The sequence below is a fragment of the Marmota marmota genome, unplaced genomic scaffold (assembly GCF_001458135.2).
Source record: "Marmota marmota marmota unplaced genomic scaffold, marMar, whole genome shotgun sequence".
Classification (NCBI taxonomy): Eukaryota; Metazoa; Chordata; class Mammalia; order Rodentia; family Sciuridae; genus Marmota; species Marmota marmota.
The window spans coordinates 5043237-5064714 of record NW_026000130.1 but is presented as its reverse complement, the minus strand read 5'-3'; the positions used below and the strand labels follow the sequence as shown (position 1 = coordinate 5064714).

At 46.7% G+C, this 21478-nt stretch overlaps 1 protein-coding gene across 1 annotated transcript; it reads right to left on the bottom strand.

The window, feature by feature from the left end:
• Positions 1 to 7547: 7547 nt before the first annotated feature.
• Positions 7548 to 19566, bottom strand: Ung (uracil DNA glycosylase). Its single transcript, XM_015500269.2, has 7 exons — positions 19349 to 19566; positions 18553 to 18759; positions 17911 to 18006; positions 14202 to 14299; positions 13550 to 13638; positions 12507 to 12685; positions 7548 to 8623 (listed from the first exon to the last, which is right to left on the bottom strand). Exons 1-7 carry the CDS (start codon positions 19478 to 19480, stop codon positions 8483 to 8485), a joined length of 942 nt encoding a protein of 313 aa, XP_015355755.1. The 5' UTR covers positions 19481 to 19566; the 3' UTR covers positions 7548 to 8482.
• Positions 19567 to 21478: the final 1912 nt, after the last annotated feature.

Below are 21478 nucleotides of genomic sequence, written 5' to 3'. Positions count from 1 at the left end.
AACATTTCTGTCACATCTTGTAGAATCACACAGTACAGTGGCATAGGGAAGGTCTGGATCCCCGTGTGGGTTGGTCAGAGCCCCTGTTCCACAACAGGGCGGCTCCAGAGGCCCCCTCTGCTGGGAGGTGGAGATAAGAGACCAGCCTTCCTTCCAACAGAGTGGGGAGAAGGTTCCAGATCAGGTGAAGGCTGCTTCCCACAACTGATTATTCCAGCTACGACTTGAGCCTGCAACTGCCGACTTCCAAAGAAAAAGGAAAAGGTGTCAGAGTTCCCTTTCTATCACTGATTCGGAAATCAGTTTGACTTTAAAAGGTAGGCAGTAGTGTGTGGTGGCACACGTCTGAAACCCCAGCTACTCCAGAAGCTGAGACAGGAGGATCACAAGCACAAGGTCAGGTGACTTAGTGAGATCTGGCTCAAAATAAAAAGCCTGGAGATGGAGCTCAGTGGCAGAGTGCTCGCCTGGTGGGTGGGAGACCCCGGGTTCCATCTCCAGCACAACAATAAATAAATTAAGTAAAAAAATAAATAAGGGACCATTTCTAAGTGCAGTTGTTCTTGAGGACCCAACCCAGGTATGGGGCTAAGGACTTCAGGAGCAGAGTAGACCTGGGTGGGGCTCTGCCATTTGTCATCTGATTGCCCCGAGCTTATCATGGAAACCCTCTGAATCTTTGTTTCTGGCCATGGAATGGAGCAGAAAACACCTGGATTTCATCAGAATAATGAAACACCCGGCACCTACCGCTACCCAGTAATCAAGACCTCCGTTTTCCAGCTATGTTCTGCCTGGCCTCTCGGTATGAAGAACCCCTGATTCCTAGAATAAATGAATCTTGCCCATCTGCCTAGAAAACTCTTCCTCTAGATATGAAGTTTACTATTATTATAGCAAACACCTCTGTGAGAACAGAGTGTGAAATAAACATGGAATGTACTTTTTCAGACCAAATGCAAGATTTCTGACAGCATCCAGGGTTCTCTGGGTACAGAAAAGTCACCTCTGAAGTGAGGAGCCCCTGGCTCAACATTCAGAGGAAGCTTTAGAACTAGGTATCCCAAAGTATCACGCGGGGTAAACTTGGAGGAAACTTCCATTCAAAAGAAACCTCCCCTAACCCCAGCAGCCTGAGAAGCTCACGTAATGCAACTTTCTAATTTTGGTCTAGGACCTAAAGGTGATAAAAATACAAGGCAGTTTACTCAACCTCTGAGCAGGAACAGATAAAAATGCCTTTGCACAAATTTAAAGTACCCTCCCAGAGCTTCTCAAAGAAAGTCAGATTGGGGACATTTGCATCTCTAGTCCCTATGTGATTCCAGATTGGATGGGTCTTTCCATTGAAAACTTGGAGACATCAGGAAAGAAACCAGGTCTTGGGGCTGGAGTGTAGCTCAATGGCAGACCGTCTGCCTAGCATGTGTAAGGCACTGAGTTTGATCCTTAGCACCACATACAAATAAAATAAAGGGCTGCTGTCTATCTACAACTACAAAAAAAAAAAAAAAAAAGACATCAGGTTCTGTAAATAATTCGTATTTGCAGTTAGATGGAAAAGAGCAACTTCTAAAACCTGTCTGTTTTTAAAGCCCTGAGTCCCAGGAGTTCCCCTCAATAATGGACAAATTGGGATGCTGGTCACCCTACCTACATGGAAGCCCATTTATATTTAATGATAACAATAATAACAACAACAAAACTGAAAGCTATATAGCATACCATGTGAGGGCATAGAACAAAATGTGGGGAATTTATAGCAAATTCTGCTCAGTATCTCTTGGGATTACATGGGAGCCATAGGCAAGACAGCTCATTTGACTATTCCTGTTTTAGACTCTTGTCACTTTACAATGCATTTTTTAAAAATTAAAAGAAAATCTTGTCTTCCTAGTAGCAAAGGAGTGCTATAGATGCTTTACTCTTAGGGTCTTTTAAAAAAAAATTTTTTTTTTTTTGGTACTGGGAACTGATTGGTCCCAGAGGTACTTTACCACTGAGCCACTTCCCCAGCCCTTTTTATTTTGAGACAGGGTCTCACCAAGATGCTCATGACCTTGCAAAGTTGCCGAGGCTGGCTTTGAAGTTGAGATCCTCCTGCCTCAGCCTCCGGAGCTGCTGGGATTATAGGGGTGTGCCAATGCAAGCAGCTACAGTCTGCTTTTTTAAAAATGAGCCAGTTTGAGACAGGGGACAGCTGTAAGAAACATACTTTCTCTTAAGACAGGAGTTTTGAAAAAAAAATTTAAATCACAGAACTTCATTTAAATGAACTGTGGAGATCAAGGGGCACGTACTTGGGTGGCTCCCCAGCAACCTAGTTACAGAAGCCACACAAGGCCCTTCTCTTTTGTCTGCTTTGTGTCCCAAGGTTTTCTGGGCAGCATCCCTCAAACAGAGCGGGTCTCCTAGGAACCCCAAGTGCCCACTTTTATACTGGGGCTGCTCTCAGGCTACATTCAGTTCCTGGTCCCTTAGACACAGGCTGATTGCTGATCCCAGGGAGGGAGGGGCTGACTTACCACTTTAGCTCTTCAGCCTTTCTTTTCCCATGTCCTCTCAACTGTGTGTTCAGGGTGACATTTTCCAAGTCCCTTGTTTGCTAAGGGCCTGAATCTAAGCCTGCCGGCTGCTCACTGTGTGACTTTAAATGTCACTTTTAGATTAGCTGGCCCCTGCTGTTTAAAAATATCCCTGGAGCACTTAACCTTCAAGGTACTGAATGGCAGCAACAGCCTGGGCAGGAGGAAAACAATCCCACACTGGCCACTCCAGGGAGGGCTCTGCTTTCCACCTCTACATCCTGTAACTTGCTTTACTTCATGATTCATGGCGCTCTCACCATGAGGCATCTCAGGTCCAAGCTGTCATAAGCAACAGGAACGAAAGTCATCTTGGCCCTCCCGAGACATGCTGTCCACAGGCTGCTGGGCGTGTGAGAAAACAAGCTCACGGAGACAAGCCTGAATGGGGAAGGCAGTTCCCTTTAAAGATCCTCTGGCTCCTCTCCCTGAAAGATTTGGCAAAACCCTCCAAAATCACGCCACTGAATGAGACGTTTCTGGTTTTGGGGACGGAGAGACTGAAACCAAACCAAACCAAAAAACACTCCCTCCCATTCGGGGTCTGCTGGCTCTTGCTGGGGCTGAGCAGAGGAATTCAGCACAGGCTGAAGTTCAGTGTTGAGGCATGTGGGACAAAGGTCAGCTCCAGGCTCAAACCTGAGCAGGCCGCACAGGAGAGCACTGTGCTCCACACAGGGAGGGAGGGCACTCAGCAGCCCCTTCCATGAGCAGAGAAGCGCCAGACTGAACAGCAAGTAGGGAAGCCAGCAAGAGCTGCCAGGCAGGGGCAGTCGCCTGAGCGATTTCACTGTGGACTTATTTTTTTGATAAAGAAGTCATTGAATATTGGGCTTCTAGGGATTTTCTCCAGTGAACTTGGGAGCAGAAAGAGGACTTCATGCCTGCTACAGAGCCTCAGGATCTTCGGCCAAACCCCACGAGCAGCAAGTGCTCACTGCAGGACCTGGGGCTAACACAGCAGGCCCAGGGCTCAGCATGGCCTGCCCGCCCTAAGGTCTCGGGAGGGGTAGCCTGGTGCTCATTCTTAGGCTATTTATTTATTTTCATTTTTTAAATGTTGTTTTTTCAGTTGTAGACAGACACAATACCTTTACGTGGTACTGAGGACCAAATCAAGTGCCTCACAAGTGCTAGGCAAATGCTCTAACCAACCAAGTACAGTCCAGCCCTTAGACTATTTATTAAGACAGCTTCATGCAATCCCCTGAAAGAGGCACCACTTACACCCACTTCCTGGGAAAGCCATCTGTAACTCAAGGGAATTTTTAAAAATTACATTAAAAAAATTTCTTCCCACGCCGAGGGTGGAGCTCAGGGGTACAGCACTTGCCTAGCTTGGGTAAGGCCTGGGTTCCATGCCCGGAATTGCAACCACCACAGCAAACCACCAACAACACCACCAACAAGAGAAGCCTCCCAATGACTCCACAAACAATTATGATCTAGGAAGGATATGGATAGTGGCAAGATGATTAGGCTCTGAAATCAGGCTGAAGTGAGTTCAAATCCTTCTTTGGTTATCCCTGACTTTGAGCCTCTGTGTTCTCATTAATTACTTCATTATGTAGTTGAGAAAAAATGACGTGATAAACATTGAGCTCTTAACACAGTGGCTTGCTCATGATGGGCATTTAATCTTTCTAGTGAATTCATCACTTTTGAAAATACTATCTGGGTGCAGTGGTGCCTGTAAATCCCAGTAGCCTGGGAGGCTGAGCCCTCAACTTAGCAAGACCCTGTTTCAAAATAAAAAATAAGAAGGGCTGGGGATGTGACTCAGTGGTAAAGTGCCTCTGTGTTCAATCGCCAGTTTAAAAAAAAAAAAAAAAACACCTAGGCACACAGAGAGCCCTGGAGTGGGTACTCTCCCTTGACACCAAGACAGATGTTTTGGAGAACACACATGGAAGGCTTGGAACCAAAGTTACTCATATTCAAACACAAGAAACAGATCTCTTCAAACGTCCTAGATTTGAAAAGTCATGTACATCAAGTTATTTGCTGAAACAACAAAACTCAGTAAGTGACCACAGGCCAAGGAAATGGCATTTGGGAAAAAGATGCCAGTCCTGCTGCAAACCAGACACTTGATAAAAATGAGGTGTCTGTCCCCACAGATAATAATGATGGGGTCTGCCTAAGCCTCATTTCCGCAGTGTGGGAGGAACCCTGGGCTGTGTACATGCTAGCCAGGGACTCCACACTCAGTTATACCCTGAGCCTTGAATTCATCTTTGCTTTTTTTTTAAATTCTCCTAAGTTTGAGGAGAACTGAGTACTTGTTTGAAGCCTCCCTTCCTCCTACGCCAAATACCACTAACAGGAGAGACAAAGGCACAGAGGAAATATGCAAGTGAGAAGCAAAGTAGTATTTCCTGGCTGGCCCACTTACCAGTACTCACAGTTCCACACACACTTCAAAACTGAAAATTTAGAGCAGAGCACCGGCATGGTGGCACATGCCACCAGGAGGCCCAGGCAGGAGGATTTTGAGTTTGAGGCCACCCTCATAAATTTAAAAGATCCCATCTCAAAATAAAAAAGGACTATGGATACAGCTCAGTGGTAGAGTGCCCCTGGGTTCAACCTCCAGTACCACAAAAAATAACAATTTAAAAAACTAGAGTTGGGGGTGTATAGCTTCGGTAGAATGCCTGCCCGTAGGTCCTGAGGCCCTGGGTTCCACTGCAGCATCAAAAAGAAAAGGTTCCAACCCAGATTATCTACAAGGGAACATTAAGGGTTAGGTAGACTCTCAGAGAAAACAAGGCCACCTCCAGCAGGGAGATGCTCCAGTCCACCTTAAGGCCCCTCCAAAGTAGCCCAGCACCCTCCTACCTGTTCTTCCTCACACATCTGGGAGGTTTGACGTGACGAAAAGCTGCATCTACATCAAAAGTTCACTTCTCCACTGAAAACCCCAAGAATTTTATCCCAGGAGCAAACTGAAGCAATAGTGAGTGAATTCTAAGCAAGAGAAAATATATTATCTAGGCCATTAAAAAAAAACAAAAAACTTATCAACGATTCAGTCCCCGACTTTGCCCCCTATGGATCCAGATCAAAACGACGTAGTGAACTTTCACACAATTAATTTATAACTTGGGGTTCCCAGTATGACATTTGCATAATAACCAACTTCCTTGGGTTGGCAATTCCCAAAGCCAGGAAGCAGGACCACTGGCAGCCACTCTCTAAGGAGTGAAGGGAGACGGCAACATTCCGTCCAGGTTCTCCTGTGCGTCCCACATCGTGCCACGTGGGACTCTCCAGATCCTCACGGCACACGGGGCCGGCTCCTTCATGCAGAATGCTCCTTTCTCTTCCTGGTCTGGACACAGCTCAAACCCTGCCCTCTCTTGGGCGGATATAGCTGTGGCTTCCGCTTGCTCCCACCCTGTCCAACTTGGGAGCTCAAAGGGCCTGCAAACTAGGGCTCCCAAGCTAGAAGCTGTTTTTACATTTGTTAAATGTTTGGAGGGGGAAAAAAAATCAAAAGCTATCTATAGATACGTGAAAAACATGCTAAGAACAAATTTCAGTGTCTATAAAAGTTTTACTGAAACACACCTCACCTCTTCGTTGACATTTTGTGCTTAGCTGCTTTGTCTATGATAGTCAAGCAGTTTGCAGAGACTAGGCGACTGTGAAACCTGAAATGTTCAGTACCTCAAACGTCAGTGTGCCAAGCCAGCCTGAAAAGCCCACTGTCTTCTATTCATTTTTATATATTGAGCACTGGAAAAACAATGTGATGAGGAGCTGGGAACAGTGGCACACACCTGTAATTCCAGCAGCCTGGGAGGCTGAGACACAACTGCAACATCAAGGTCAGCCTGGGTAACTGAGACCCTGTCTCAAAAATATAAAAGGGGCCAGGGGTATAAATCAGTGACAGAGTAGCCAGGTTCAACCCTCAGTACCACTAGATAATCAATAGTCAACTTGTATTTTTTTCTGGGGGGAATCATAGGCCCTTTAACGTTTTCTTTTCCATTTACAGCTTCACTGTGTTAAAGTTTTATTGTTGCTGGTTTGGTATTGGGGCTTGAATCCAAGATGCTTTACCACAGAGCTACATTCCCATGCCACCCCTAGTCCTTATATTTGGAAACAGGGTCTTGCTAAGTTGCTGAGGATCGCACAATGCTGAGGTTGTGATCCTCCTGCCTCAGCCTCCTGAAGCTGGCTGCCACACCAGAAGGTGTTAAAAACACCAAATTGTTTGCTTCTTTAATTTTTGTACAGCAGTGGCTCCTACTGGGAGGGAGGATCCACTCACTGATCCCTTGCAATGCTTTTGGGAGACCCCAAAGTGACCAGAGGCCCAACTGAAAAGGCATCTATTACACTTGAGAAGTCTGTGCTGCTCACAGAACAGTGGAATCCTGAGCCCTTTTTTTCATAGATAAGGAAACTCTGGTAACCCAGAGAAAGCAACGTATCTGGGCAAAGCCAAGGTCTGTCTCCATATCCTTGCCCTCCTGGGAAAAGCCTCTGCTGGTCTCGGTTTTCACCTGAGGCGCTTTTCATCAGGGCCTAGGCCTGCAGGCCAAGCACATAGCAAGCCCCGAGCTACACCTCAGCCCCATATTCTGCTTTCTTGTCAGACAGCCAGGGAATCCCACCTTCTTCCTCCAGCCTACCAGTGATGAGGGCCAAGTGCCAACAGACCAATGGGTCACATATGACAGATTCAGAGGGAAGATTGGGCAAGACAGACGGCACCCAGGACCCCCAGAACCTCCCTGGAGGGCCTGTCCCACAACACTAGGCCTGCTGGCCAAGTGGATGGCTCCATTCAGGGTGGAAGGAGGAAGGGCAAGGCCTGGCCATTCCTGCAGACAATGGTTGCCATGGTAACAAGCAGGGGGGGGGGGGGGGTCCCTTAGTACAAAGGACAAGGCAGCCCGAGGGCTTATACACATGCCAAAGAAAAGAGGGGACAGGAAGCAAAACTTCAATGGGTTAGATCTTTTATTACCAAATTTGTAAGGGTCAACTCTTTAACCCAGCTAACAGCAAAAACCACTGTCTTTAAAAAGAAAAAAAAAAAAATGTATCTGAGTATCTTACAAAAATGTAAAAATCTCCAGTGATGCAAAAAAAATCCAAGTCCATAAAAATAGAATCTGGCAATCTGTCCCTCCTTAAAACACCTCAACTGATGACCCTAGGAGAAAGTCTCCCACCCAGCATGAAAACAAAACAGAACCTTCTTCTCTGTTCAACTTCACCTTCATTCCATGCAACAAAAACAGAGCCCAAGGCTTCTTCATCCAGTCTGAGGCTCACACCGAGGGTGTGATCCTCAGGGATCCTTGCCTTTACTATAATCAGGAAACTCTGATCCTTAGCTTTTGGGACAGATTCCTAGAAGCTTGCAAAAGGTCCTCCAGATTCTTCTAGGAAATGGCCTGAAGATTCTCCTAAAGATTTAAGGGGCTTTTCTAAGCCAAGCCACCAAATACCTTGTAACCTAAAGTCTAACCTATCAGCTAAAAATGCTAGCAGCAAGACCAAACACAGCCGCCCCCAAAAGGTGCATCTCTCCCATTTTGAACCAAAGAGGTAAGAGGCTGGACAGGACCCAGAACCTGACCTCACTGGTCTTGAGAGAAGTGTGCTTATTTCAGGCAGAGCCACCTTTGCCGTCCTTGGGCCTCATCTTACTGTGCCAGGAGGGTTCAAATACAGAAAAGGTCACAGTGCTGTATCTCTGCTGTCCCTGGCTGGGCAGCCTGGCTCTCTGCTGTTGAATGGAAGCTCTCTCCTCTTAGGCAAGGCACTTAAGAATAAGGAAATTTTCAATGACTTCACAATTGACGAATACTTCAACAGCAGCTTCTCAAAAACCACCCCCAGAGAAGAAGAGACCCCCTCTCAGTGCAAGGTCACAGCTCCTTCCAGTCGATGGGTTTCTTGCCGGATTTCTGCAGCAGCTCATTAGCTTTAGAAAAATGTCTACACCCAAAGAACCCTCTATAAACGGACAGCGGGGAGGGATGAGCAGTCTGCAGTACATGGTGCCGCTTCTGAAAAAGAAAAAAAAAGTGGCAGACTGGGGACTTTCACAAAAGACTACAACATACTTCGAGACAGCCATGCAATTCCCACCTCCCAAAGGTGTCTTCCTTCCTATTAGAGCAGGGCTCACCTGTTCATCACTTTTACAGGACTACCTTTTCTAGGTGGTGCAGGGGATCCATCTCGGCCTTCAATTTGGCAATATCTATGCCTTTTGGGGGCAGGGGGAGTACCAGGGATTGAACTCAGGGGCACTCAGTCACTGAACTGCATCCCCAGCCCTATTTTATATTTTAGAGACAGCATCTCACTGAGTTGCTTAGTGTCTCGTTTTTGCTGAGGCTGGCTTTGAATTTGTGATCCTCCTGTCTCAGCCTCCCGAGCTGCTGGGATTACAGGCATGTGCCACTTGCACCCAGCACCTGGCTTATCTATGCCATTTTCAAGTGCCCATATATTATCTAGAAATTCCTCGGCTATAATTGCATTTAGATTGCATTTCCTAAAGGATGCTATGACACCCACACAGATGTGCAGAGATTGAGACTAACCATAGCACAGCTTAGATCTAAGTCTAAAGCCGGCTGCAGCTTCATGTAAGTCCAGTGTTCAAGTGTTAAGGGACCAAGCGGCCCTGGGTTCAGTCTTTAGTGCCAAAGCAAAAACAAAAGCCCACCAAAACAAAACTGGACTAACCTATGTGTACTGATATGGGAGGACATCAAAAAACAAAAAAATTTAAATGTGGCACTGGCAATCCAGAGCTAACCACACATCTTGTACTGAACTATACCCCTGGCCCAAGACCCCTAAAATTTATCAGGTGGAAACAAGCAATGTAAAGTAATAAATGCATTTTCAGTTTTGTTTTTTTTTTCCTTGAGGGCTGGGGGCGTTGCTCAGTGGTAAGGTGCTTGCCTAGATGCATGAGCCCTGGGTTTGATCTCTAGCAATACAAAGAATTTTTTTGGAAAAATACCCAAGACACTATAGTATTCCTTTAGAGGAAATGGTGAAAGGCATTCAAGGTGGAATACTTGATTTTTAAGATTTCAATTGAAGTTATCTGGAACAGGGAGACTATGGACTATTTTTGCTTTCCTCTCAATTCTTTTCTGCATTTTAGGTAAAAATTAACAAGCTGTGGTCTTTCACAATAAATATCCCTGCTTGGTGTGCATGTGGGGGACAACTACAGGGAAGGAGCCCAGCACGGCCAGGAGCAGAGCCTGGGACGACTGCCTGGGTCCAAGACCAGCTCTATCCCTTGGCCGCTGTGACCACGCGAATGGCCACAACACCAAGCTGCACTTCAGCTTCATCTGTAAGCTAAGTGACAGCTACACCTCACCTAGGGGGAGGCCACTGTGAGGATCAAATGAGTGAACATGGGTGGCTGTCAGGAGAAGGCACGTCAGAGCTCACCACACCGGCAGCCCTACAGGCCCCTGTAAAGTCAGCTACACGGAGCTCTGAAAGACCATCTAGTTCACCTCCCAGGAAAGCAAAGACTTCCAGTTTGGGCAGAGGAAACAGTCTGTGCCAAGAACTGCAAGAAGTGGGGCACGGGGAAAGGTGCAGGTGGCCAGTCAGCCTGGAGCTCAGAGGGGAAATCGGGGAGTCGGAAGTAAGGCTTGCTGGAGGCCATCTCCCACCCAGCTGGTCAGCCTGCGCCAAGGCCTTCTCTAGAGTAAGCTTCTGAATCTCCAGGTAAGATCAGATGAGGGCCAATTCAGGGCAGAGGTGTTCAGAAGGGAACAGATGTGAAACAGCAGAGAGAAGAACGCAGACATGACTGATTTCACATGAAGGGGAAGAGGGGGGAAGAGGAGGAGGCAGGTAGGTGCCAGGGTAAGTGCCAGATTTCTGGCTGGACAACTAGGCAAATAGTGGCACTTTCTATTGTTGGAGAGTACAGAGGAGCAAGTTTAAGGAGGAGAGAGAAGAATTTAATGTGAACAAGGCTGAATTTGATGTGTTTCCAGGACACTAATGAGGGGGCACTAGACAATCTAACACTCAGGAGACTTGGCCTTGGAGCTAGGTAACAGTTTACTTCCAGACCAAACCATGCTTATAGATAACACAGATTACCAACACAGTAAGAGCTATAGCAGCCACTCACTGCCTCCTTAAGGTAAAGAGTAATTACTCCCATGTATACTTCTTTACTTATAAAACAAGATTTTGGGCTGGGACTGATCAGTAGCGCACTTGCCTGGCATGTGTGAGGCACTGGGTTCAATTCTTAGCACCACACATAAATAAATAAAGGTCTATACCAAGTTAAAAAAAAAAAAAAAAAAAAAAAAAAAAGACCTTAGCAATCCATGCAAGATTTAATCTTAGGTTAGATTTTTTTTCCCCCTCCAAGATTCCAGTTAGAAAAATCCCTAATCCAGGCACAGTGGCACAGGCCTATAATCCCAGAAACTCAGGATGGCAAGTTCAAAGCCAGATTGGGAAACTTTTTCAAAATAAAAAAACTTTAAAAAGAAATTGGGGATGTACTCAGAGTGTTCCTGGTTTTAATCCCAGTACCCCTAAACAAACAAACCAACCAACCAACCAACCCCCCTTCCCCAAACTCTGAAAATATGTTACGTATTCACACAAACTTTTTGGACAAAAAAGCTTTTTGATCTGACTTACATGCTTGGCTATTATTTGCTTATATATGCATGAGGACTCCAGAAAAATATATCAGAAACTAAACACCAGTGCTTAGCCACGCAAGGTGGAGGGAGTAAGTGGACAGAACAGGAGGGAGGGAGGGAGGCTGTCCATCACATAACTGCACTTGTTGTCAATCATGAGAATTTACTAAACCTTTGAAAAACTCTATTAAAAAATAAAGACAAAGCTCCACTAAAGAGAAAAGATAGGCAATGACTTATGAGTGAGGTCTGCAGGCTTGAGCTCCATCCTTGGCTGAGCCCTAACGCACCCACTGGCCCACAGACTGCAGGGGCTGTGCCTAGTGACGGTGGGCTGCTCCACAGATGCGGGGACATAAACCAGAGCTCTGTGGGACAAACTCAAAGCATGGCTCAGTTCACTACCACTGCACTTTTCTGAAGCCCAGATACCACCGTTGGGTTCCCGCGTAGGCCCTGACCTCCTTTGCTGAAGCACTCACCCCAGAATCCTCCCACCCAGCACTCTTCCACTCCTCCCCCTCCCGCCCCAAACCCTCCTCTGCTTTCCACCCAACACCCTCACCTCTCCTCTACCACAGCTGTACTGCAGAGAAGCTGATAGCTCATGCCAGTGGGGAGCAGGGCAACTGTGAGAAGCAGGAGGACAGAGACGTTTTAGGGGCAGAGTTGATCAGATTCACAGACAGACAGGATTTAAGGGGAAAGAGGACTCAAGGATGACTTCCAGGTTAAACTCAGCAACCAGGTACCCAGGTGTGCTAGGTACACGGGGAAGGACAAAGAGGTAGCAAACTGGAGAGGATGCGGCAAAGGCAGTACAAAGAGCTGGTTTGGTTGTGCTGGACGTTCCAATTAGACCTCAGGTAGTGACGACACTGACACCATGTGCAGGGGAAACTGGGTGTGTGATTAGTGGAATTCCTCATGTTTCCTACATGCTCCCAATTTCTTGGAAGCAGGACACTTGCCTCATTCACCAGGCAAGGCACCACGTGCTAAAGGAGTAATGCCAAGGACCTTTGTGTCCTCTGTGCACAGGGCGTGCCGAGCCTGTACCACTAACTGCAGGAAACCGAAGCTGGCCGGCTGCCTTTCCCACTTCACAGCTCACCATGTGTGTGGACAGATGCCCCTCAGTTCTCAAAGGGAAACCCAGGACAGTCATTTCCTAACATTGACTGGCAGGGATTCCTAGAATTCTCTAAACTGCCTAGAGCATAAACACCCATACCCTGTCGATGGCACTGCCCTTCTTCTGTGCGTATGAGCCCCAGAGCAGGAAGACAAGGCCGTTCAAGTTCTGATTCAGCCAGGACACGACTGCGTCGGTGAACTCCTCCCAACCCCTCTCCTTGTGGGAATTGGCTTGATGGGCCCGGACAGTGAGCACGGCGTTGAGCAGGAGGACACCTAGGAACACAGACCACAGGAGCAGGTGAGGAGGAGGCTCAGCCGCAGCAGCAGATACCACAAGAGGGTCAGACGCACGATGAACCATGTGCACTGCGGAATGACCCTAGGTTATGAGGAAAGCCTTATGACATGGCCAGGGTGGGCTCTGGTGAGACTAGAGGCCACTCTATTGTCATCTCTGCCCTTTTGGCATCTTCCAGTTTACAGCGGTGAACATGGGTTACCTGCCAGCAGAATGTCTTTTAAGTACCCTATGTGATACTAAATAACCCCAAATAAGAAAACAGGCCAAACATTCCACTTAAACAAAAACAGACTTCAAGAAATTAAGAATAAACATTCTTTTTTCATCCTGGTTGTGGACAATTTATTTAAAAAAAGAAGTCTCAAAATAGGCACTAGACACACAGCTCCTATCAATATGAGCAGAGCCACTTTCTGAATGCTCAATTAGGTGAACTGGATAAACTTAAAATATTATGCTTCAAATTATTTTTAAAAACTGGCTGCAGAACAAAAGACATATCCTAAGAAAGTACTTTTACTCATATAAACTAATCATTTCACCCTCCAGTACTTCAGATCATTGATCTTCAGGGCACTCCACACTAAGCTGCACCCCCAGCCCTTTCTATTTTTTATTTTTAGATAGAATTTTGCCAAGTTGCTGAAGCTGGCCTCAAACATAACAATCCTCCTGCCTCAGCTTTCCGAGTAGCTGGGATTATAGGCATGTGCCACTTGCACCCAGCAAAACTAGACATTTAGTACTTTATGATGACCTTTTAAAACTGTAAAGAGCAGAATAAAATGATGACTGTTAACATCAATCCAAAATGTATCTAGCAGGGGTTGTCTTACCTTGTTTGGCCCATCCTGATAGATCTCCATGGCCAGGATGAACAAAACCATCTATGTCTGTAGACAGCTCTTTATAAATGTTTTCCAAACTGAAAGAAAGAAGGAAGAAAAACAAAAACAGGATCTTAAGCGGAATCCTGAAAGTTCAGTGATTCCAAGACAACATGTGAAAAAGCTATAGGTTTAAAGCCAGCCCCTGGAAGGGACAACGGAAACCAGGGCACCAATTAACAAGATAAACACCTGCAGTCCTGACGGGTAAATCTGACAAAGACCTTTACTTTGGTCTGTATTTGGATATACGGAACAGAGTAATACCTTGAAAAGATCCAAGTAAATCACCCAGCAGTTACAACCCACCTTCCCCACGGATGCTTACAGTTTTATATCCCTTTTATCTGTTTTATATAAATATTCCAAGGCAGTGGTTTTTAACCAGGGGTGCTCTGACCCCCATATAACTTTAATAGCACACAGGACAACTCCAATTCCAAAACAAAGAATGACCTAGTCCAATGTCAATAGTGCCAGGTTGAGAAATCCTCCTCCAGAGGCTAGTGAAAGTCCCCCCAATACCACTGCCTGTAATTTACAACGTACACATCCAAAATCAATTATGACTAGACCATTGCCATCTGCAAAGCAACTGTACCTGGGCGGAGGTGGAACAGGTCTTTGGACGCTAAAGCAGAGCCCATGAGCTTGATTGGGTCCATGATAAGGATCTTGTCCCAGGATGACAACCTTCACCTGTAAACACCAGATGGCAAAGAATTGAACCATAATACTGTTGTGGTCTAAGTGAACATGTGGCTGACTGGTCATGGGAAGACACAACAGTGAAAAGCAAAACCCTGTTCCTGGCCCAATTAAGAAGCCCAAGGGAGGATCCACGGGTCACCGTTATGTCCAATTAACAAGTCATCTGTCAAACACTCTGAAATGCTGCCCTGCCCCGCCCCTTCTCTGACACAAATGTTCAAATTGGGGTCAGTTTTGCATTTATTCTTTTCACTTTTCAAATTACAGAGTAGAACTGAGTACAATGGAGCTGTAACCCCAGCAACTCAGGAGGCTGAGGCAGGAAGACTCCAAGTTTGAGGCCAGTCTCAGCAATTTAGTGACACTCTGTCTCAAAATAAAAAATAAGGGGGCTGGGTACGTCATTAAGCACCCCTGGGTTCAATTTAAGGTACCTCAAAAAAAAACAAAAAAAAAACAAAAAACAAAACAAAAAGGTAATGTGCCCTGTAACAGCACAGCCACCCAGGAACATACAAAGTGGCTGGAAGTCGTGGCGATCCCTATCCCCCCTCAAGCCGGCCTTCTTTCTTTTTGCAATGCTGGGGAGGAACCCAGGCTTCCAGCACACTGGGCAAGTGCTTGTCCCTGTGCTGCACCCCAGCTCCAGAATTAACCATTTTTAACCGTCTATGTGACTGGTTAATGCACTCATTATCCTGCATGTCTCCTGCCACACACCTGAGCAGTGTGCAAATCAGTACAGCATATCGTCACTACCCATGGGCAGTGGGCTCATTTCCTGGTGTTTTCCATTATAGATCAACAGTGCAGTCCAGACAGACTGACACACTCAGTGGCACAGATTCATGACGAGGAACTACCAAAGGATGAGTGCATTTTAGGGCCTGGAAAGGAAGAAACCAGGAGAATGAGGTCAGGTCAAAGGGCATGGGAGTAGGCAGTAGGAAGCAAGGAAGAGCAATGAGGTCCCCACTCAGAGGTGATGAAATGCAGGCTGGCTCGGCTTATGGATGCAGCACCTGCCTGTCTCCTCCTGCTTCTGTCCCTGGTGCTCTCAGAACCTTCCTCTGCATTCTACATCCTTCAAATCCAGCTACAGATGTTCCCATGACCAGGAAGCTCTCAATTCCTGCCCCTGGTGCATATTCTTCATGGTGAAGCAGCTGGACAGGCAGGAAAGCTTTCTGGCTCTGAGACTCTGGTCCTAGATGTAGAAGATTCTGGGCAAATTACCTAATCTCCCTGACCCAGTACACTTACCTATAAAGCAGCCTGGCCAGCCCAATGGATTTTGAGAGGCCTCCCTGTTTCATTATCACTGGTGTTCAGAACATGGCAAAATATTCAAACAGGGAGCAAACTAGCATTGAAAAAATATGTACATATTTATAAATATTTGGTATTGGGGATGAACCTAGGAACTTGCACAAACTAGACAAATGCTCTACCACTGAACTATGTCCCCAGGCCTTTTTGAGACTGGGTCTTGCTAAGTTGCCCAGGCTGGCCTCCAACTTGCCCACTTGTCAAGCAGTCCTATTACAAGCACGCACCACTGGCTAGTACTGAATTTAATAGGACTTAGTTTCTGTTTCCTTTTTTTTTTTTAAACTTTAAAACCAAGCAGCTAGATTCAAAATTCTTGCTCTAGGAGATAAATTGTGAAACTTTCCTAAGCGTTAGGTGTGACTGCCTTATCAAGACAGTTATTCACCTATTCCACTTCTACTGGATTTAATGAATATTTTGTAAATCATGATTCCTGCTCCCATTTTTAAATGGGGAAGGAAAAAAAAAACACCTAAAAAACTTCAGAGTAAGCAGATACTGAATGTATTACATGGAAAACCAAATCACGAAGGTTCAAGTACCACAGATGGATGCAGCTGGTTTTATTTTATTCTTTGCAGTGCTGGGGACAGAACCCAGAGCCAGATATTAGGCAAGGACTCTACCACTGAACCACACCCAAACCCCTGAAGCTGGTTTTCAAGACAGAAGCAAGGAGTGTTGCTGTACTAACTCTGGCGGGGGGAGGTAAGGCTGGGGTGCAGTTGGTAGGAAGGAATAACTTCTAATGTTCCAAAGCACATTCCAGTTCTAGTAGGATTAACTATGGTAGACAATTGAATATTGCAAAATAGCTAGTTTCCAACACAAAGAAATAATAAATGTCTCAGGTAATACAATTACCTTGACCTCCTCATTATACAATGTATACATGTATTGAAATGTCACACTGTACCCCATAAACATGTGTAATTACTACATGCCACTTTATATTTAAAAAACAAAAAGGAGAAGGGCAATAATGGTTAACTATATAACTATTTTGCAGATCAAATATTTTAAGAACATGGAGGAGGGGATCTAGCCACAAAATGTCAGCATGATATATATGGACTGTTACTGTGTGGTGTGGCCCCTTTGGCCCTGGGTCAGTCTCCCACCACCGAAAATACACACTCAAGCATTCCACTTCAAATGAGCCCAATCAAGTCCTTTTCCTAACACTGGCTCTCACAGCTGTGGCCTGTAGCGACCATATTCCCCCAGCAGCAAAGACTATACCTGGGTAGGACACACAAAGTCCTGAGAGATTCATCACGAAACACAGGAAAGCAATTCAGTCACTCTGTAATTTTTGGGAGGCTGACTGTCCAACCAATGCATTATCCTCTGACCCCTTGTTCTGTTTCCTCTACCAGTTAATTTAGCAGTGTCAGTTCTGATAGGAAGGCTGGATGGGGGGAGATAAGACTATTACATGAGATGGAGTTGGGAAATTACCAAGATTTCAACAACCCCCTACTCTTGAAGGCTAATTGAGCTGAACAGCCTTGCTCCCAACTGGGAAGAAACCCAGAGAGCCTCCAGCATGCTTAGCAATGCTTTCTCACTGAGCCATACCCCCAGCCCATTCCTGCTACTTCTAAACATAACTCTCATTCTTTTTTGCCTCTTTTGTGCATTTCTGTACATAACAGATCCTTCTTTCCCAGTCCCATTATCTGCAATTAACAAGATTTTTTAAAGGCTCATGGAGGGGCTGGGGTTGTAGCTCTGAGGTAGAGCACCTACCTAGCACATGGGAGGTGCTGGGTTCGATCCTCAGCACCGCAAATAAAATATAGGTCCCTCAACAACTGAAAAAAAAAAAAAAAAAAACTGGGGGGTGAGGGCGGGGGTTGTGGCTCAGTGGTAGAGCACTTGCCTAGCATGTATGAGGCACTGGGTTTGATCCCCGGCACCTCACAAAAATAAAAACAAATAAATAACTGTATTGTGTCCATCTGCAACTAAAAAAATATAAAAATAAAAATAAAAATTTTTAAAGGTTCATCGAAATAAATTTGTAGTAATAAGTAATAAATAAAAGAGTGACATTGTTGTACATATTTTTCCTTTTTGTTGCAAAGGTAGCACAATAAAGATTAAAAAAATAAATATAGGGTGAAATATAGTCAGCCAAACCCCATAACTTTAGTATTAATTTCTACTGAATGACGGATTATATGGCTTTTCTCCAGTGCCTCTAATTAACAAGTACTATTTGATTCCAGCCCCTAGTAAAATTCACCCACAATTGTACTTACATCTTTTATGTCACATGTTTGGGTCCATGTGAAGACTTGTTGTGGAGGCGGGTAAACAGTGTAACGTTTTCTTTCTTCTGCAACGAATCCCATTAGCTGATTTAAAAGATTAATTAGATTTAAAAATCAGATTCTTACTGGAAACCTGTAAGAATTCAGTAAGAAAACTTCTCATGCAAGCTACCTGACTCCCTGAAACGGTTCAAATCCAAGTTCTTTAAAACAAAACAAAAAAACCCTGTACCTACTAGGGCCTTAAGTTCGGATCACCCCAACTCCCGTTTCTCGGGGACGGATCACTGTCGTTTTGCCTGATGGCTTTCATGTCCGAGTGATGCCAATACTTCTCATCTTTTTCCCAAGGGCCGAGCGGGGAATCAGTCTGGTTGTTTTATGCCAACCTTTCCTGGGGAGCAAACTAAGTGGCTTAAAACCCATGACATCACCTTACCGTCCTTCACAACCTAAGTGCACACTCAGAACACCACGGCTTTAGTTCACCCGCTTCGTGGTAGAAACCCAGTGCAGGAGGGAAAACAGGAGGCCGTGGAAGCCCAACGTGCTCTAAACGCAGATGGCCTGCCAAGCCAACCAAGAGCCAGTGCTCCCCGGACCCCTGGGCAAGGCGGCTGTGCGGCTCACCTTGATGAAATACGGCTTCCCGAACTCGGCGCCCAGGGGCTTCCTCCAGCTCTCGCCGAAGCCCACGGGCACGTTGCGGGCCGCGAGTCTGAGCAGCGCTGCGGCCTTGTTTCTCTGGATGCGGACCAGCTGCTCCTGGCTCAGCGGCGAGGAGGGCGGCGTGTCGGGCTCCTCCTGCCCGACCCGGGCCTTCTTGGTGGGATGGTCCTGCAACGAGTCCCCGCAGAGGCCGGTCACGAACCGCACAGGCCGCTTCCCCGGGGCCCGCAGCTTCCGGGCCAAACCCACCAGCGGTCGGCTACAGACGCCCATGGCGAAGGCGGGTGCGAGCCAAATCAGACAATTGACTCCAGGGCTCGGGGTGGAGCCAGTGCAGAGCTTTGGAGTCGGTACTCAGAGAGCCCCGCGGGGTCCTGAGACTCACTAAGGCGCCCCGCCCTGCGGGACCCGCGGGAAGCGTCCCCACGTGGCCTTTTCGCGGCAAAAAGCCCTCCTCCGGGGTCCCGCCTCCCTCCCCCTCTGATTGGACAGAGGGCTGAGAAGGGCGGGACAGCTGCATGCCGATTGGCGCTGTGGTTCCCGAGGCCCATTCCCATTGGCTGGCCCTGCAGCATGGCGGCCGATGAGGGATGGAGGCGGCTGTTTTGAAGGCATGTAGGCTGTATTCAACTCGGGCCCCTGATTTACTGAGCTAGCAGTGCGCTCCTGCACCGCCCCGGCCAGATGGCATTCCTGACTTCTTCCCCATCCCTGCCTCTCGCCCCGGGGCCCTGAAGCGGTCTCCGCCGCGCCTCACCGCTGCATCGCCGTTCTCCTCAGCTACAGCTACCACGCCGGTCCCCAGGTCGGCCGGCTCCGGGCTGCGGACACTTCGCTTCCTGGCGGGGCTCGGGGAGAAGAAGGAGTACAGGGTCTTCTGGCCAATCATCCCGGAGCCGAGAAGGGAGCGAACGAGCGCCGCCCGGGGACCCAGTAGCCTGTGGTGGGTCAGCAATTGGCGCCAAGCAGCCGGCGCATGCTCGGAGCGGAGGGTGGGGGGCTTCCCTGGGGGCGGGGCGGGGTGCCTAGGGCTCATTGCGCATGCGCCCCAGGGGATGCTGAGCCACGCGGGCGGGGAGAGGTAGGCTTGGACCGCCTACTCTTAGTTAAAGGCATTCGTCCTCTCTCTGCCTCCGGGCCTGGTGCTCCAATTGCTGGGCTGTAAAAAAGGGACGGGCCCCACTGGGTGTGGCAGGAGGGAAAGGAGCCTTCTCTCCGTTACTTGTTGAACTGCTATACAGATCTCAACCACTTTTCACAGCCTGCTTTGCTACGCTTTGCCTTATCTACCAGGTTTGGAGCTGACTTTAAGGTCACGGAGGTCAAACCCCAAACTGTTCACCCTCTAAAAGCACCATGGTCCCCCTCCTCCCCCAACACACACCTGGGTTCCCTCCCCCATCCCTCCCCGGGGGTTCAAACTATCAATATCTGCAAATCAATTCTCCAAGTCCTGAATTCAACAGCAGCTCTCCCATCTCCTGGCTTACTACCCAGGCTGGCTTTCTCTTTCCCATCGGTTATATTTTGGAAATATAAATTATATCACGACAACCCCCAGGTTAAAACTCTCCTACAGTTTTCAAAATGGCTTGAAATAAAACCCTCCGCGTCTTACCCAGCTCTGCTGGCTCCTTCCCTCTCCCACCAAAGCCCTACTACTGAATCTGGATCCCAGCACTTTCGCTGGACACAGCCAGTTCCTCCCCTGAGGCCTGGGTCTCTGCTCAGGACTCTTCCCTGTGAGGCCTTCTCCTCCTGCCCCACCTCCTGGCCTATCACTCTGTAATTTCTATATTATATGAAATTATTTTTCCCTTGCTTATTCCTGTCTGCATCTCTAAAATGTAACCTGGACCAGGGCAGGAGCTTTATCCTTGTTGATGCTGTGTGCCAGTGCCCAGGGCAAGGAGCTTAAGGTAAGAAGAGAAAGACTCATAATTGAATATCGTTTGCTTTGAAAACCAGTTAGCAGTTTGTATGAAGTTAAACATTTATACACTTATTCTGTGACCCAGCATCACTCTCCTAGGCATTTACTCAAGTGAAATAAAAATCTGTATTTACATAAAAGCTTGTCCAGGAATGTCTGTAATGATTCTATTCATATCACCCAAATACAACTGTGTTACATCCATAGAATACAATACTAATCAGCAATAAAAAGGGACAAATTACTGATGCAAGCAGTATTTCTTTTTAGTGCTGTGGATTTTTAAAAGCAGCATCCTGGGGGCTGGGGCTATAGCTCAGTGGCAGAGCACTTGCCTAGCATGTGTGAGGCACTGGTTCGAGCCTCAGCACCACACAAAAAATAAATTAATAAAGATATTGTGTGTCCCTCTACAACTAAAAAAAAAAATTTTTAAAGCACCATTGCTAAATGAAAGAGGTCACACACAAAAGGTTATGTATTGTATGATTCCATTCATATGAAATTCAGGAAAATGCAAACTAGAGGGATAGAGGAAAGAACTGTAGTTGCCAGAGACTGGGTAAGGAGCAAAAGCTGACAACCAAAAGATGGGGGGAATTTCTGTGATGATGAAACTGTTCTAGATCTTAAACACCTTCCCCCATTTTTTTTTTTTTTTTGGTAGTTGTAAATGGACAGAATGCCTTTATTTTATTTGTTTATTTCTATGTGGTGCTAAGGATCGAACCGAGTGCCTCACACATGCCAGGCAAGCGCTCTGCCACTGAGCTACAGCTCCAGCCCTATACCCCCCCATTTTTTAATAGGTGTAATATCATTGTACATACTGAGGGGATTTGTTGTTACATATTTGCACATGTACGAAATACACAATATAACAATCTAATTTGGCCAATACTGTTATAGATCTTGATTGTGGTGATTGATGAACCCAGCCTAATTCCATTTTAA